Here is a 19,246-nt window from a genome sequence, read left to right as displayed (position 1 = left end):
AAGTATGGAAGACTCTAGAGCCAATATGTGGGGAGTCTGCACAATGCAACGGCCGCCCTGTTGAGCCAAAGGGGTTTTGCTGGTGGCGGGGACGAAATCCACCACCAACCTCAGCTACCTGAGCAGGACTCAGCTGACGTCAGGCGGGCTACATGAAAGGCCACACTGGTGCTGGGCTTCACCATTCCAGCCATGGCACAGAGTCATTCTGAGCAAGCTCTGGGAGCCCCACGGGAATCCCTAGATGAAACCCCCCCAGTCACAGGGACACTGTTCCAAAGGCAGGAGACGATTCACCCTGGGTACAGCCGGCCACTCACACTCAGTTTCCTTTATTTACTAGGATTTAATGTGGTCAAAGACCCCCTGTATCCAAGTCCTGCTGGCACAAATTGCTATTTAAATATTTAATCTTCTAATTACACTTAGTAAATCCTGCGCTAATAGATAAACGTCGCTTACATCCTTCACTACAATGCAAACTATTTTACGACACTTGTGTTCTAAGAAGCGCTCTTGTTCTTCGGTTTTTTTAAATGTTACTTTGCTTTGCTTTTCTTCAAACCTACCAGGTGACGAGCACAACTAAGCCCTTCATGTACGTTGTTTATTTTCATTCTAACCCTTATTATAATCGGAAGCCTTGTGCATTGCTGATGGGAAAGTAAGATGGGGTAGCCATGGTGGAAAACAGCTTCTAACACTCTAAAGTTAGTTTTTGTTCGTGCCTTAAGGCAGAGTTATAACGAAGTCTCAAAGAAGCCAAATAAACTGGCCCAGATCTGTACCCAACAAACTTATCTTGACTCCAAAGCCCATATTTTCCACTCCCACTCCATACTTCCTCCCTTGACCCTGTTAGGAAATCGGTTACCCCATAACTGCTACAAATGCGGTGACAGGAACAGGGGCCAAAGAGAAACACTCTGAAAAGTAGAAAACATCAATATGTGATTCAAACTGTAACTTTTAAACTGCCAGCCTCTTTGGGGAAAGAAATGCAAGATTATACAGGAATGTGCGTAATAAAACTGAAAAATAAATAAAATCCTTCAAAGGGGCACATCTGGGTGGTGATATTCGGTCTTTATTTTTGTTGTTGTTGTTGTTAATTTATTTTTAGCTGCATTGGGTCTTCGTTGCTGTGCACGGGCTTTCTCTAGTTGTGGCGAGCGGGGGCTTCTCACTGCAGTGGCTTCTCTTGTTGCGGAGCACGGGCTCTAGGCGCGTGGGCTTCAGTATTTGTGGTGCACGCGGCTCGCGGGCTCTAGAGCGCAGGCTCAGTAGTTGTGGCGCACAGGCTTAGTTGCTCTGCGGCATGTGAGATCTTCCTGGACCAGGGCCCGAACCTGTGTCCCCTGCATTGGCAGGCGGATTCTTAACCACTGCATCACCAGGGAAGCCCATCGGTCTTTAAAGTTTCATTCATGCTGCTCATTTTAAGTGCATCAGAGACCCCCGGGGGTGGGGGGTGGGGTGGGCAGTGATGCTGGGTGTCCTTCTGCCCACCACCTCCCAAAGGCTAACTGCTCCCACTCTGTTCTCCCAGAGCTGCACTTTTATAAGAAATATTCCCACAGGCTGGAGACCATATCCAAGGGAACACTGTATAACTTCACTTCCTCCCTTCCAGGGCAGCAAAAATCACTGTCAGGGGAGTTGTGGAAACATCTTACAATACTGTGTTCAGCCACACCATGTTCACACTGGAAGCGAAGGTCACTGCCTTCCACCACCACCTGCCCCCTCCCCAGCCCAGGATCTCCTTCTCGAAGCGGGTCCCTGGGGCTGGTAATTGAAGTCACCTGAGAGGCTGGTGCCCCGCTCCTTTACCCTCAAAGGAGAAGCTACAAAAACAGACAGGAGGTTTCAATTCCCACCCACTCTCTCCAGCTTTTGGGTGGGTCAGCCTGCAGGTACACAGGAAGCCGAGGAGAGAGAGGGCATGTTTCCTGGCCCATGTGATCAGCTCAGTCTGAAAGCTGGGCCTCCACACCCAACCAACTTTTGAGAAAAGAAGTGGGCTCCATCATTCATGCATGGACTCAACCATCTATTCATCCCACAAATGTTAACTGAGCATTTACGCAGGGCTAGGCACCATCACAGGTAAAATACCTGCCCTCATAGACCAGACAATTTAGTAAGGGAAACAATGAACAAAATAAATATTTTGTATATTAGAAAGGGCTGTGGGGAAAATAAACCTGGAGATGTGTATAGGGAGTGTGTGTGTGTGTGTGTAAGCAGGAGGACGAATTACAATCCTCCAATGAAACAGAGCCTTCTATTTCTGAGGGTGGGCAAGTTTTCAACATGTCAGATTACTTTAAACACCAATGGAGACCTCACATTTTTAAGCCCGTACTACCTAATCTCAAACTCAGCATCGCAATACAAGAAGAGACACTTCCTTTTACTGCTCCTTTACATTTTATCTCCAGCCCTCTTAATCATCCTCTACTCGCTTCTCTCCAAAGAAAAGCCTAAAACCAGTCAGAATGCACACCCATTGATTTCAGAGATAAACTCAGTTTAACCTTTAAATCTTTGAAATAAATTGCTAAATATCTGACAAATTAGAATTCTATGTTTTCTGACAACCGCCACCAACATGGAGCTGGCCTCTGTGTCACGTGTTTTCATTTTACAACATTCGTAAGAGCCCCAGTAAGACCAGCCATCGGAGGATGTGGTAACAGGGTTGCCTAACTGGTACAGCCACTGGCTCCCCGGCTAAATGTCCAAAGGTGGAGTGTTCAGCTGCCGTAGGGGATGCCACCCTTTCACAATCACCAGGAGGTTCTGAGTCTCCAAGAAATAAAGCAAAGTGCCAGGGGTCTTTTTGTGGGGAATTTTCCTCCCTTTTTTGGCCAATCTTACTGCCTTCAAGAATAAGAAAATTGGGGGCTTCCCTGGTGGTGCAGTGGTTAAGAATCTGCCTGCCAATGCAGGGGACACAGGTTCAAGCCCTGGTCCGGGAAGATCCCACATGCCGTGGAGCAATTAAGCCCGTGCGCCACAACTACTGAGACTGCGCTCTAGAGCCCGCGAGCCACAACCACTGAGCCCATGTGCCTAGAGCCCGTGCTCCGCAACAAGAGAAGCCACTGCAAGGAGAAGCCCCCGCTCACCGCAACTAGAGAAAGCCTGGGCACAGCAACGAAGACCCAACACAGCCAAAAAATAAATTAAAAAAATAAATAAAGAATAAGAAAATTGTGCATACTCACAGCAAACCCAAACCAAAGTAAAGCCCAAAGGCACAGGCGCTACAGCCCTGCTTGACTTTGGAATGCAGCAGGAGTGAGAGCATCATTTTGAGTTCATCTCAGACAGACTGGACCTCAAAGCAGGCTCTCCAGCAGGGAAGGCATCCTGAACCTCCATCAGGCACGGGATCTGAGGCTTTGCCCTCCAGGTCTGGACCCACCTCCCCTGCTGGATGGTGAATAACCTGAAGTCCTTCCCAAAGTAGCCACAGGAGGAGCTTCCCACAGTCAGTGTGCGCCGAACTAAGTCAATGAACATTTGCTGGACCGACGTTCCTATGTTTGCTGTGTCACAAATCTTCAAGCCCTGTCCTCACCCTCTACTAAAGGAGACCATTTATAGCCCAGGTGCTGTGTTTAACGCATCAATGATTAAGATACACAGCCTTCAAAGGACTGGGGAGATGAACCCCTCCTCTGGCCTCTTCGCCTCTGATGAGCCCCACAGGGCGCCACCAGCCTCCGTTTCCCGAGAGCCCAGGCACTAAGTGTCACTGTGCTGCCCAGGGGCCCAGGAGGCCCACCCAACCTCCTACACTAACTCCCCCACTCAGAGCTTCACAGAGCTCGCAGAGCAGGCCCACCTGCTGCCCACCACGACCACAGGTCACCCCACTGCCCCTTCCATCCAGAAATCCCACCAACTCCGGCTGACTCCTTGAGGCTCAGTGAAGTCTACCCTCCCTACCGAATCCAACTGCCTGCTTTCCGGCCTCCCCGGCCTAAAGTATGGGAAGGGTAAAGCCCTGGTTCTGCCCTTTCAGGACGTATGAATCGCATTTCCCCGTAGCCTTTACTCCAGGAGGGCCTCCCCCAGAATAAACAGGCAGCAGTCACCAACAATGGGCCCAGGGATCCAAGCTCGTCCCCTTGACTGCCCTCTCCCCCGCCCTGGTCTCCTCCTTGGCATAAGGAGGGACAAAATGGGAAGATCTAAAGTCCCTCTTATTTCAGATTCCAAAATCTGAAATTCCATATAGCTTCCCTAGATACAACTGGAAAAGCCTCATATTGTTCCTCTGTTGACCTTTTAAACAGGTGTCCCAGCTAATGCAAGTTATCCAAAGGCCTGATTTTCAAGGAGTTTTGGACCGTAACTTTTAGAGGAAAAAAAATGTTTTTTTTAAAATAAATTTTACAAGCCTGAGTTTTTTTCCTCCTTTCATTCCCAGGAGGAAAGTGAAGGGATGGGGGCGGGGAACTGACCTGCTCAGTTCTGCTATTAAGATCACGAGCTCGCGATTCGTACCACCTGCGTTCCTCCCCCGGGCGTGGAGACCGTCCCAGGCCCGCCCGGCCCGCCCCGTTCACCCGCCCGGCAGTCCCGGATTGCCAGAGCCTCCCGAGCTGCGCCCCACCGTGGGCCGGCCGTGTGTCCCCAGCCGCGACACCACCTGGAGCCTCGGGCGCGTCCAGATGGCCGGGGCGCACCCGCTGTCACCTGGCCCCGCACGACGGCCCCGCTCCTCCCCGGGCGGCCCTCGCTCCAGCCGGCGTCTCTCCTTCGCTTCCCGAGCCAAGCCTGGCCTCCGGGCGGTCACCGGGCCAGGCGGCGAAGGCACCTGCCCCGCCCGGGAAAATGCACGAGCCCGCAAGTCCCTTCTGCCACCACCTCGACGGGAGCTTGCAGGAGAGAGGCAGAAGAAAGGAAAACAAGCCCGAGGCAGGGCCGGCCCGGCGTCTCCCACAAAACCGCCACCTGCGCCGCAGCCCCGGACTGGGGCCGCGGGCCTGGCGGGGAGCGAGGTCCGGGCCCGGCCGTTGCGCCCACCCGCCCCGGCGCGCCCCTTACCCGTGAGCCGGCCGCCCCCCTCGCCGTGGCCGCGGCGCCGCTGCAGGATGAAGTAGCAGCTGCTCTTCTGAGTCACCCAGAGCTTCAAGGCGTTCTTCAGCAACACCTCCTCAGGCTTGAGCCACATCGCGGAGGTCCGGCCGCGCCCGCGGGCCCCGGCTCACATCGCCCTGGCCGCCGGGCCGAGCCCACTCGGGAGGAGGAGGAGGCGGCGGCGGCGGAGGGAGCGCAGCCAGCCGGCGCCCTGCGCTCGTTGAGTCCGGGGAGCGCGGCGGGCGCAGCTCGCCCCTCGCGGCCCGCGCAGCCAGCGCGCAGGCCCCGCCCCGGCCCCGCCCACGGGTTCGGCTAGCCCCGCCCACCGGCCGCGCCCCGCCCACCCCGCCGGCTCCTGCGGCGCCGCCAGGGTTTCCGAGTCCCGGCGGCTCCAGCGCAGTTCCGGAGTGGAGGGAGGAAGTCCAATCCCGGCTGCCCGGCTCCCCGCCTCTCCCCCTACGCTCGCGGGGGGCGCCGCGGCCCCTCTTCTCTCCAACGCCCCTGCGGGGAGACAGCCCGGAGAGCAGCAGGAGGAAGAGGAGGCGATGGTGAAAAAGACATCTTGTTGTCCCAGCTGCAGTTTGCCGAGCTAGGGCATTTATCTTAGGGGGGACAGAATGCACCCCAGGAAATCCACGTGTGTTTGGAATAACACGGCACTTAAAATAACAAGAAACGTTTTTACAAATAACCAAAAAACAGCGTTAAAAGCTAAAAATTATTTTCCGAATTTTTTAAACGCTGAGCGTACGTTTTCCGTGATCTCACGAGGGATCCCTCGGAGCTGCTGAAGAAGCGGCGATGTTGTAGGACCCTGCGGCAAGGTTCACGCCAAACTCAACACCGGACGCCCCTCGTGGGCACAGAAGATGCCGATATTAGGGCTCCCCTGCAGGTCCCCTACCCAGGAACGAAACCAGGCACGCTGGTTCTCAGAGAATTGAAAAGCTGGGAAGTATGGAGTAGGTGATAGTAAAGAAAAGCTATAGCGAATATGCAGGTAGGGCTTTAAAAGTATTTCCTCAAAGCGTGGTAGAAATAGACACGTGGACGCTGGCCTTGAACAGCTGAGGGGGACTCCGAGGCGTCTCCTCAAGGAAGCAGTTAAATCCAACATCCTAGAAAGAGAGGGAAGGAAACTCCAACATGACCCTCGGGTTTTGACAAAGGGACCCCTGACAACATGTGACTTAATTGGGACAAAACTGAAGTAAAGCTCCCACAAGATTCCTGGGAACTGAGTAGAACTGCTTCACTGGAGGCCAAGGAATCTGTCTGTAGAGGATCAGAAACCCATATCTGACCCAGCATGTGAGAAGCCAGGTAAGAGCCCTGTGCCCAGGACAAACGGGACCGCCCACCCAGGGGGCAGGGGCAGCTGTGGTCCAGAAGTGCAGGCCATGGACAAATATCCCCTGAGCACAACTGAGGGAGGGAGTCAGCTGTTCCCAGGGGGACTTGGGTGCCGCAGAGCGCTCAGGGTGGGCAGGGGTGACTAGAAAATATTCCTTCCAGGAATAGTTGCCGGCACCCACCCCCGACGGTCAGATGCGCTGCCAGGCCCTGGAACTGCGGACATGAGTGGAACAGGGTTCCCTGCCCTGAAGGACTCAGGTAGGAAAGCAGGCACAAAGTGTCGTGGGCGTCATGCTGGGGACAGTGGGGTGCACAGAATGAAGGGTCAGTTCCTCTGGGAGGGGACTGAGAAGACCCCGCAGAACAGCCGTGGTTTGACTGGGGCTTGGAAAATGAACGTGTTTGGCGCAAGGTCAAGTCGGGAGGGCACGTCTAGTGAGCAGATCAGCACATATGTCTTTGTGGTTTAGGGCATACCTCTAGGGACAGACTGCCCTAGATCAAATCCCATTCCTGCTACTAGTTCACTGTGCAACCTTGACCTTGGGCAAGATAGGAAACTCAGGGAGTCTCAGTCTACTCAGCTCTAAAATTGGGATAATCATAGCACCTCCTTTATAGGTACTATCCAGTGTATAATATATTCAAGTGCTTAGAACAAACATAATAAATGTCAGCTATTATTACTAAGTGTACAGAAGTTCTTGGAAGTGCAACAATCCACATATACACTCACCCATATTTTAAACATTATTAAGCTCTTAACATCTGCCAAATAGTAAATATAAACTATATGACATTAAATCACTGAAAGTGATCTATGAAAGCAGCTGGGAGAGGATGGGAAGGGTCCTGTGGGGTATGGTGCACTGACCTCTCTCTCCTCCCACCCACGAGGCTCCTGCCTGTGCCCATTAGCCAAGTCAAATAGAAGCCAAAAGGCAAGGGAGCCCAGGCGATGCCATCTGTAGAGATTGGGCTTCTGGGCACAGGGCAAGGTGAAGGTTGGAGAGGGGAACTGGAGGGGCCAGTGGAGAGTATCCAGCACAGGTGGTAACAGCTTCCCACTGTCACTCATCCCTGGGCACTCAAGGTTGGTGTTAGGGGTGTCCCCCAAAACACTCATACGTTGAAGCCCTAATCCCTAGTATCTCAGAATGTGACCTTATTTGGAAATGGGGTCATTGAAGGTGTAATTAAGTTACAATGAGCTCGTTAGGGTGGACCCTAATCCAGTATGACTGGTGTCCTTATAAAATGGGAAATTTGGACACAGACAGGCACAAAGGGAGAACAGCATGTGAAGATTACATGTGAAGATTGGAGTTAGACCATCACAAGCCAAAGAACTACCAGAAGCTAGGAGAGAGGCCTGGAACAGATCCTTCCCTCAGAAGGAACCAACCTTGATCTCGGATTTCCAGAAGTGTGAGACAATGTCTGTTGTTAAGCCACGTACTTCGTGGTACTTTGTTATGGCAGCCCTAGCAAACTCATACAGGTGGCTTCCTAATCTTGCCCATGCCTGCTCAGTAGCAGGTCTCTTGAGTTGGGTTCTGTTTCCTGCCAGGACCTTGACTGACGCCAGGAAGGCCCCCAGCACACACAGTTCCTCAATATGGAATTCTGGCTGGGCTACTCACATATTTGTGCACGCATTGGGAGCAAAAGGGGTGTGCTAATCTGCGACATAGCGGCCACAGGATTACTCAAGTGAGCCCTGGTGGTAGTGTGACGGGCAGATAGGGGACAAGGCGTGGAGGGCCGTTGCTGCTGTTACACTGATTGCTATGATAATGATGATAATTACAAAGAGTGTAGAGTGAGATGGCTGTTTCTGACTGCCCTGAAGAGTTTTTTTTTTTTTAAATAAGCATGAAGTTTTAAATTTCAATCTCAATATACAGATATGGTGACATTCAAAGAATCCTTTATAGGGTACAGCTGCAGGACACACAGGGGTCATCCTCAGATCCTAAATATAATTGTTCAGGTTACAAAGTTGTTGCAAAGTTGGGGGGGGGTGGTTTACTGAAGTATAGTTGATTTACGATATTGTATTAGTTTCAGGTGTACAGCACAGTGATTCAGATAGATAGTTACGTCCATTCTCTTTCAGATTCTTTTCCCTTTACTGCAAAGTTTAAGTGTTCAACCTCAGCAAATTCTCTTGCTAAGATTAGGACATTGACCACAAAGGAGCAGGACCATAGATTGTGATGGGAATATTTGGGTGGACACAGACAAAGTGATAATTATGTGATGCCACAGAGGTGTTAGCTAATGCTACAATGGCCATCATATTGCAGTATAAATGTATCAGATCAGTATGTTGTACACCATAAGCTTACACAGCGTTTTATGTCAACTATATCTCAATTTTTTAAAAAGTTGAATGCAGAAACTCAAAGAAATGAAGAGGAGACAGAGAACAACAGAATTAGAACATATATTGACAAAATTATCCAAAACATTATCAACAAAATTTATTAAAACAAATGTGTAATAGAGGGACTTCCACGGTGGTCCAGTGGGTAAGATTCTGCACTCCCAATGCAGGGGGCCTGGGTTCGATCCCTGGTCAGGGGATCGTGTATGCCGCAACTAAGTGTTCACATGACGCAACTAAGTAGTCCTCATGCCGCAACTAAAAGATCCCACATGCCACAAGTAAAAATCCTGCATGCTGCAACAAAGATCCCGCATGCCTCAATGAAGATCCAACATGCCACAACTAAGACCCGGTGCAGCCTAAATAAATAAATAAATAATAGAGAAAACAGATAAACCCAAAAGTTGGATATTGAAAAATTAATACCCTCTCTAGAAAGACTGATCAATAGAAAGAGAAAGAAAGAGGGAGGGGGGAAGATTCAAAATAGAGCTTCATAAATGCAAGTAAAAAACATAATTGTAGATTCTAGAGATGCTGAACAAATAATACTAATATATTATTAAATTGTTTTAAAAAGCTGAGCTCCTGAACCCCAAGCCTCCCTTGCCTACAGAAGCAGCCCCTCTTCCCCTGTTTAAGGAAATTAGCAATCACTCACAAGAAGACCTTTCACCTGGGGCCTTTGTCTCCCATCTGGATGCCCGTTCTCAAAACCTGCCCACACTGCACCTCATTGACTCCGGGCCCATAGCAAGAATAAACTCCCAGCTGAGCCCAGAAGAAAACCGCAAGATCGGCTGGGGACGAGGTGGAGGTAGATTATACACCAAGGAAGTTGGAATATCTTGCCCATGTGTATTGAGAGGAAGCTGAGGGTCATGTATGGGAATGGAATCTACAGTGTTACACCAAGAGGGATGAAATGTAAGGTTGGAATCAGCAAGATTTACAAACGTACATACACTCACTCGGGACTCCTCATGTAATGTGTTATATTCAGCACATCTGAGTGGCTCTAAGGTTTGATTCCTTGGTTTATTGAAGCCTGGATTTAATAATGGCCTAAATTCAATGAGGATGAGATGCTAAAACTTCTCTGGCATATTGTAGACTAAGGAAAGGGTTTGAGGGCTTAGGAGATTAGAATGTTTGAGTTGATATATTATATGCAACCTACTCAACCAACACCCCACAAGCATACCATACCCCTGGCCATCAAGACCACCACCCTACAACCACAACATGCATCTTCATCAAGACATTGAGAAATGTGGGAAACTTCTTCTAGTAATGGCAGTTAAAGACCAATCCTCCTGCCGAAAACCACCATAAACCTGGACAAAGTATTGTTTTTAAATCTGTTTCTTCGAGTCATGAGAGAACTGTGGCAGCAAGGACTTGAGGTGGCAAGAATCTGAGGAGGTGAGCCAGACATATGATCAAGTTCTTCCCCTCTAAGTATTTGCAGATTCCAAGTGGCAGCTCGGAGACTAAGAGGCCAAGCACACCTTCTGGACATTTACAGGGCCAGAGAGATAAAAACTGGAGTTAGGATCCCCAAAGTGTTACTTCCTCAGAGTAGAGAAGACCCAGAAGACAAGCCTTCACAAAGACTAGACCTGCCAAGCCCACAAGCATCCCAATGCCTGATTCAAATGCTTCCCCCACCCTTAATGACCCACCAGGAGCAAAAGCAAATTCTCCCAATAGATGATAACACCATCCAAAGACTCACTTTTTTTCCATGGTCTTTCATACTGCATATTCAGCATCAATACATTACCAGGCATAAGAGGAAACAAGACCACATGACTAAAAATCAAGAGAAAAGAACAAAACCTATTAGTAACAAATTCATGAAATAGCCAGATATTGGAGTTACCAGATACAGAGTAGAATATATGTAAATAATAAGTTCAAGAATTGCAATGAAAATATAGAGAATTTCAGCAAAGAAGTGGAGATGTATATATATATATATATGTGTGTGTGTGTGTGTGTGTGTGTGTGTACACACACACACATACACACACACAGAGGTCAAATAGAAATCCTAGAATGGAACAATACAATATCTGAAACTGAGAACTCCACACATAGGTATAACAGTAAATCACACAAAGTGCATTGGTGAACTGGAATATTAAAAGAAAATAGCCAGAGATTTCTCCCAAGAAGATATGCAAATAGACAATAAGCACATGAAAAGATGCTCACCATCATTAGCCATCAGGGAAATGCACATCAAAGCTACAGTGAGATACCGCATTGCACTCACGAGGGTGGCTGTAATTAAAAGAAGAAAAAACATGGACACTAACAAGTGTTGGTGACACTGGAACTGTCATACATTGCTGTTGGAAATGTAAATGGTGTAGCCACTTTGAGAAACAGTTTGAAAGTTCCTCAAAAAGTTAAACATGAAGTTACTATTGACCCAGCAATTCTACTCCTAGGTATATATACCCAAGAGAATGAAAACATTGAAGACCTATGTTCTGGATTCCCTGGGTGGTCCAGTAGTTAAGAATCCATCTTGCAATGCAGGGGACGCCAGTTCAATCCCTGGTTGGGGAACTAAGATCCCACACGCCACGGGGTATTACTAATCCCACACGCCGCAACTACTGAGCCCGTGCTCTGGAGCCCACGCACCACAACTAGAGAGAAACCTACACACCACAACGAAGAGCCCACTAAGACCCAACGCAGCCAATAAATAAATAAATAAATAATTTTTAAAAAAGAAAGAAAACCTATGTTTACACAAAAATTTACATGAAGGTTCATAGCAACATTACTCGTAATAGTTAAAAAGTGGCAACAACACAAATGTCCAACAACTGATGAATAGGTACACAACATCTGTTATATCCAAACAACAGAGTATTATTCAGCCATGAATGAAGTACTGGCATATGCCTCAATGCAACATGGATGAATCTTGACACCCACTATACCAAACGGAAACCAGACATGAAGAAGCACATATTATATGATTCCATTTATATGAAATGTCCGGAATAGGCAAATCCATAGAAATGGAAAGTAGATTAGTGGCTGCTATGGGCTGAGGGGAGGAATGAATGGGAGAAATTAAGAGTAACTGCTTTATGGGTACAGGGTTTCCTTTGGAGTGATGAAAATGTTTTGGAAAATGGGGTGATGCTGGCCTAACATTCTGAAGATACTGAAAACCACTGAATCGTACACTTTAAAAGATAACGTGTAGGGCTTCCCTGGTGGCGCAGTGGTTGAGAGTCCGCCTGCCGATGCAGGGGACATGGGTTCGTGCCCCGGTCCCGGAAGATCCCACATGCCGCGGAGTGGCTGGGCCCGTGAGCCCTGGCCGCTGAGCCTGTGCGTCCGGAGCCTGTGCTCCGCAACGGGAGAGGCCACAACAGTGAGAGGCTCGCGTACTGCAAAAAAAAAAAAAAAAAAAAAGATGTAGAAAATGGATAGTTATACAAACAATTCTTGTCCAAAGCAATGCAAATAAACTTCGGTCCGTAGAGATACCCCCTCTAGGATATTAATCAGTTTTGCATGTTAGCAAATTCACTTCAGCATTCTTCACTAATATCTGCGTCTGTACCTATTTCAGATTCTCCTTTGAACTAGTCTTAACATCTTACTGGTTTCATCATTAATTAATGAGTTGAATAAAATTGTTGGTCTGTGTTCGTTTTATGTTTGCAATAAGAGGTATGCTTTTAACTTTTTGAAAATTATACTTTAGCAATTAGAAGAAGGGGGACGTGATTGCTAGATGCTGAAATTATTTCCCTATAGTAGAAAGATGGAAAGTGGAAAGAGAAGTTAAGACAAGAGGAACTTCAAAGATACTTGTGCTCCCCTACAAAGGATACAAACACCCCACTAAATATACTGCCTGGCCTTAAGAAAAGATGCTAGTCCCTTAGTCTAACACCCTTGGCAAAGCATATCTGTAGATGCAGGCCTGGTCTCTGACACATGTCTGTGCTCTGAGAGCACCCAAACCCCAGTGGCCGTCTGCTCCGCTCTGACTGGCCATCTGACAAAACATGGGGACACCGGCACAGAAGCGTGCCCTGCTGTGTAATGATGGGAATTAAGAAATGAAAGCACGCGGGCTTCTCTGGTGGTGCAGTGGTTGAGAGTCCACCTGCCGATACAGGGGACGCGGGTTCGTGCCCCGGTCCGGGAAGATCCCACGTGCCGCGGAGCGGCTGGGCCCGTGAGCCATGACCGCTGAGCCTGCGCGTCCGGAGCCTGTGCTCCGCAACGGGAGAGGCCACAACAGTGAGAGGCCCGCGCACCGCAAAAAAAAAAAAAAAAATGAAATGAAAGCACGCCACTCATCAAAACTTCATCACCACGATTTGCTTAGATTTAGGGTCAGGTTACGGTTAGAGCTAGGGTTTTGTCAGGTGGCTGACCAAATTGGCCACAGGTTTGTTAAGAAACACTAAAAGCCTCTTCTCCGGGAGTGGAGGGAAGCTGCATGTACAAGTCCGTCTATGTCATCATTGCTTCTACTTGGGGTTGGCTCTGGGCTGGGAATCCTCTCTAGACCCCCAGCCCTGACTCCTATGTCCCTGCCAAGACTGCCATGTCAATTTCCTTCTCACCTCCTCTCTTGCCCCTTGATCTTCCCTTCACACATGCAATGGATAAAAACTGAAAACGAAAGAGGAATTGGAAATGAAAAACTGAATATTTCAGGACTTAGACCTGAAGCACTGAGGAAATCCTAAGAGAACATGTTTGGTTTCTGTTCACAACCATGCTATTTAATTCTTAATAAAATTGTCAGTTTTGTTATCTGTAACCCTCCATTAGTTTCCAATTAGATACTAAATGTAATAGTTTAAAATTTTTAATCCTAAACAATATATGTTTGTGAAATTACTGGTTTTCTTTTTTTTTCTTTTTTTTTTTTTTTTTGCGGTACGCGGGCTTCTCACTGTTGTGGCCTCTCCCGTTGAGGAGCACAGGCTCCGGACACGCAGGCTCAGCGGCCATGGCTCACGGGCCCAGCCGCTACGCGGCATGTTGGATCTTTCCGGACCGGGGCACGAACCCACGTCCTCTGCATCGGCAGGCGGACTTTCAACCACTGCGCCACCAGGGAAGCCCCTGGTTTTCTTTTGAACAGTACTTCCGGTCCTCCTATTTGACTTGACTGTTGGCTCACATATTTAGCTTTATGACTTCTCCAAATCGCGACTTTGTTTCCTCTTGGATCAGGAATCCTGTGAAGGGTGGCCCTGTCCTTTAGGGCATGGATTGTATTTCCACTCCTGACTGCCCATTTGATCTTAACATTGCAGTGAAAGTCCCCCTGTGCTTGTCCGCATATTCCTATAACACTGCCTTCTGCCCCGTGGGCTCAAAGCCCTGCTCACAGTCAGTCACAGAATACGTTCTAGATCAGTTAAGTCAAAGAACATTCAGTGAGAATGTTCAACAGGCTAGCGCTGTCTGAAATTCCTGGGATGCAAAGATGAATGAATTTAATATCTGCCTCCATGTCTTACCAAGGGGACATTCCCCCAAGGGAGAAAGAACACAGGAGGACCGCTATGCATTAAGTACAGTGCTTGCTGTATTTCCAATGTCACTCATTTTTCACAATACATTTGAAAAGAAAGTAAAATGAGTCCCACTTTACAGATGAGGAAACTCAGGCCCATAGAAAAATTTAGCACTTGCTAATAGCACGCATCTGGTAGGTGGCAGAACCAGCATTTGTTCCTAAGCTTTTCTGAATCACAAACTAACACTTTCTCCGTTAATGTGCACTTAGTTGATTTCAGTCTGATTCATAGAAGAGTAACATCACTTTTTTTCCTTACCATTACTTTCGATGAAGATTAGATCCATCACCCGAGTTCCATGGGCTTCAAAGAAGGCAGACCTGGATTCCAAATTCTGCTTCCCCATTTCCCAGCCGTGAGACCACAGGCAAGTTCCTTAACCTCTTACAGTTTCCATTTCTTGATTGGAATATGCACGTCTCACTGAGATGTTACAAGGCCTAAATAAGGTAAGCGAAGTCTCACACCTACCACAGGGCTTGCCCCACGTACATCTTCCAAATGGCAACTGTTATAATCACCTCTGGGTTAATCCCACCCTGGCCCTGGCCGCACGTGCGACATCTCTTTTCTCTGCCGGCAGTTCTGAAGGTGCTTTCAGGTGGTGAAGACATTCTCTCAAGCACAGGGCAGCATAGAACAGCAGAGGCCACTGGACTCATTTTTCACTTTTAAATCCAGGAAAGGAGGTTAGTAAGTCACAAATCATGACCTAACCACATGAACCACTATTGAAAACAGACCTTAGTCAGTGTGGTCATACGTAACTGGTAGATTCTTTTTTGGTAAATGTCAGTACCCACCACTGGTTTGAGATAAGTCAGGGCTGAGGGTCCCCCCACCCCACCCCCAGCCCCATACACTTAACAAAAGGTAATTTGTTTAAATGGAAGCAAGTCACAGACCAAACGCAAACATGTATTGAACATAAAAAGAAAGCCCAATATAGTCCTACACCGTGTTTTGGGTTTTTTTTTTTTCCCTGAGATTTTTTGGCTGTGTTGGGTCTTCGTTGCTGTGCGCGGGCTTTCTCTAGTTGTGGCGAGTGAGGGCTACTCTTCGTTGCGGTGCGTGGGCTTCTCATTGCGGTGGCTTCTGTTGTTGCGGAGCACAGGCTCTAGGCGCGCTGGCTTCAGTAGTTGTGGCACACGGGCTCAGTAGTTGTGGCTCGCGGGCTCTAGAGCGCAGACCCAGTCATTGTGGCCCACGGGCTTAGTTGCTCCACGGCATGTGGGATCTTCCCGGACCAGAGCTCGAACCCGTGTCCCCCGCATTGGCAGGCGGATTCTTAACCACTGCGCCACCAGGGAAGCCCCTACACTGTGTTTTTTAAGCTCCCTAAGTCTCAGGTCTCACCGCACCTGGCATTATATGTTAACGTCAAGACAAAACCACAACCATGTCCCAGAAGTAATTCCCTGGTTGGCGTCAGTCAACCAGAATCCTCTGAGTCAGAAGTTGGACATAGGACCATTCAGTTCAAGCCTTAGATACCGTTCCAGGGGTGAGAGGTGAAGGGCTTGCTAAATTTTAGCCAACCTATCTCTCAAACGAAACGAATGTCAACAATAAAATCACTTTTCTAACACCCATTGGACCAGTTAACAAATTCTCTGCTGTGGATTAGAGAGAAAGACAGCTGGAGTGTGGGCATTTGATTATATGCTCCCTAGCCACCCCTGGAGTGTGTATCTGTGCTTAGCATTAGGGTGTCTGATGCTGTATCTAGAGTGAGGATTAAAATATACATGTATATATATTTTTTCAAGGTAAGTTACTGCCAACACTACAACCACTGTCTGCCCTCCAAGGATGACAGGACTCTACGGATCTGTGGCTTAGTTAGAATACAGCCATCACGACTTCACTGGCGGTCCAAGGATTAAGACTCCACGCTTCCACTGCAGGGGGCATGGGTTCGATCCCTGGTCGGGGCACTGAGATCCCTCATGCTGCGCTGCATGGCCAAAAAAAAAAATAAATAAATAACATAAAATAAAAGCAGCAGTTTAAAAAAAAAAAAAGAATGTAGCCATTAAAAGCACCCTCTTCAGGGACTGGTGCAGCGGGAGGGTCCTGGCATCCCCTTCTAGACTGTAGGACAGTTCATCTAACCTCTGCTTGCATTTTCCCCCCTATGTCTGTACTTACATAAAGAATGTTAACATGTTTGGAAAGAGTCCAACCAAATACAGTTCACGTCCATCTCCTTAGAAATTCCCCTCATAGGGACTATGCAGCCTCAACCAGATCAGACTCTTCTCCCTGGAAAACTAAGGCACAAGAATGAGGCCAAAAGAGACAGGAGAACTAGGGAGGGAGGGAAAAGTAAATCTTATGTTCTTAGCGTTTTTTGCATTTCAAAAAAAAGTTATAATCGGAGAAATTGTATCAAATGGCAGTGCTTGTGAGTCTGCACATGTGCCAATGAAAATTACACAGTTAGGAAATGTACAAAGGAGCCATGTCCTGTTCCAGATTCTTTCCCTACTTTGCAACTGGTTTGTTTCGTTTCTTTATGAGACAGAGAACCTATACTAATAACCCCCACAAAATAGATGGTCCTTTCATTTACACCACAATAGTATTAAATCAAAGGACAAAGCCTTGAAACACTCTAATGAGCTCTGAAAGATTGCTGATCTACATCTGATACATACTCTGCCTTCTATTTCAATAATAAGCTTCTTAGTAGAAAGAGGATTTTGATAAATTAGAAGAATCTCCGTAAACTAGAATCCTCCCAAGGTACAAATTATACTGTTCTCGCTGAGTCCCCATGATTTGGCTTAAAAATGTTTTCTTTGCATATTCATCCACCACTGGACCAATAAGAGTAGGGATCCTCCTCTTATCCTGGCATGATTTCTGATTGTTACTCACTAGATTACATTTCGAATCCCCCTCTTTCACTTCATCACCACTATTGATGTTAACAAGGCCCCACTTTCAATGAAAGCTAAAATTTAAGGATTCCATTTAAAGGGAATAGCCCAACAGGCAAAAAAGGACCTTTGCTAAGGCACATCATCCTGCTATTTCAGAGGACCCAGGATAAAAATAAGACCCTAAAACCTTCCAAGGAGGAGAAACAGATCACAAACAAAAGAGGAGGAATCAGAGCAACATTACACTCCTCAACCACAACACTGGAAGCTGGCAGACCGTGGAACAAAACCTTCAGAAATCTGAGAGAATGATTTTAGACCAGGAATATTCTACCCAGCCAAACTATGAATCCAGTATAGTGTGTTAATCCAGTAAAGACAAGCTCAAATATTTCAAAAGCTTTGCTTGCCACATATACTTGATCAGGAAATACTGAAAATTGTGAAAAGAGGGAGGAAATGGGAGCCAGGAAGTAGAAAACTCAAGAGAGGGGAGTCAAAGGGAACTCTCCGGACAAGGGTCAAGGTGGTCCCAGCACAGCAGTCCTGCATGGTGCAGGCAGCCCGAGGCAGCAGGACACTTAAGAAGCTAAGGACCATCATCTGATTGAAAGGAACTGGGTTGAGAGGAGCTTGATGGCTCTGACAGAGGGTTTGAGAAAGAATTTACATTGAACACCTAGAAAACTAAGCCAATTTTTTAAAGTTAATTTTTTTTGGAGTATAGTTGCTTTACAATGTTGTGTTAGTTTCTACTGTGCAGTAAAATGAATCAGCTATACATATACATATATCCCCTTTTTATTGGATTTCCTTCCCATTTAGGTCATCATGGTGTGTTAGGTAGAGTTCCCTGTGCTATACAGCAGGTTCTCATTAGTTATCTATGTTATACATAGTATCAATAGTGTATATGTGCCAATCCCAATCTCCCAATTCCTCCCACCCCCCCTTTTCCCCTTAGGCTAATTTTTAAAATGAAGAAATGTTTAACACAAGGGGGATTAAGTTTTACAAAGAGAGAGATGTAATCCTATATAATTATGGCTTGGCTGTGATTAATTAAAATAACATACTTATATTATTGTATATAATAATATATAATATATATGATTAATATATGCTTGATTATATATTAAAATAACATGCTTATATTATACTTTAGTATTGATTTAATCAAAATAACATAATCACTGAGTGTTGATTTTAATGAAATATAATATGGCTGTGGTGGGAGGATGTGGGGCCAGTGTTGAGTTTCGTGGAAAGGGAAGGGTAGAAAAACTTCTCATCTTTCATGATAGGAAGGGAATTGATAATATATACATTAAAAATAAAGAATTAGCAGTATAAGCCTATTATTTAAAAATAGGGATGTAAATAGCAGAGGAAAGTGCAAAAAGAGTTGAAAGAGGTTGTCTCTGGGGAGTAGCCATGACGGGTGGGGGGGATGGAGCATAGGGGGATGTTGTTATAAGTTTAAAGAAAGATATGTCTTATAAAATTATGTATTCTGTTAAATATAGGTTTTTTTAAATTTTAAGGAATGAGCAGGAGTTAGAGAACGGGTAGAATGAATTTAGGAAAATCACCTTTAGAGATAGGAATGATTAATTTAATTCCTGATGGCTGAAGCCAATAATTTCCTCAGTTTACCAAGACAAATAGCCAACCTTAAATGATCTATTTCCATTGCTGAGAACGTGGGAAGATAGGCAACCAAAAGCCACAGATTCCTCCCCGTCACCTAGCAACTCCAAGGAAGCACTTCTGGCAGCACTGATTCCCATTTCTTAGGTTAGTGCACCCAAACCCTATCCCAAGGGACTGGGCATTGTTTTAGATGCTTGGAAATGAGCCAAAGAGATTACCAGGGGTTCCTTTTCAGCACACTAGCCTTGGCATTTCCTTGTTTTATAAGTCCATAG

The 19,246-nt window shown here is 46.9% G+C and overlaps 1 protein-coding gene and 1 long non-coding RNA gene across 10 annotated transcripts in view; one reads left to right on the top strand and one right to left on the bottom strand.

The window, feature by feature from the left end:
• The window catches only part of TBC1D8 (TBC1 domain family member 8), a 121,804-nt gene extending 116,462 nt beyond the window's left edge, over positions 1–5,342 (bottom strand). For all 9 annotated transcript variants that reach the window (XR_010934331.1, XM_067704137.1, XM_067704139.1 and 6 more), the window contains exon 1: positions 5,065–5,342. Coding sequence is in view for 8 of the 9 variants with exons in the window: in XM_067704137.1 (XP_067560238.1) it covers positions 5,065–5,191 (127 nt within the window). In the remaining variant the exon portion in view is untranslated. The remainder of the gene's footprint in view (positions 1–5,064) is intronic.
• Positions 5,343–5,478: 136 nt separating this feature from the next.
• On the top strand, positions 5,479–14,811 carry LOC137205868 (uncharacterized). Its single transcript, XR_010934333.1, has 3 exons — positions 5,479–6,420; positions 6,613–6,711; positions 14,706–14,811. It is a non-coding gene; the product is annotated as an uncharacterized lncRNA (long non-coding RNA).
• Positions 14,812–19,246: the final 4,435 nt, after the last annotated feature.

This window comes from Pseudorca crassidens, chromosome 14, assembly GCF_039906515.1.
Source record: "Pseudorca crassidens isolate mPseCra1 chromosome 14, mPseCra1.hap1, whole genome shotgun sequence".
NCBI classification, from domain to species: domain Eukaryota; kingdom Metazoa; phylum Chordata; class Mammalia; order Artiodactyla; family Delphinidae; genus Pseudorca; species Pseudorca crassidens.
Note: the sequence above shows the minus strand (reverse complement) of the source record. Positions and strands in the feature narration are given on the sequence as shown.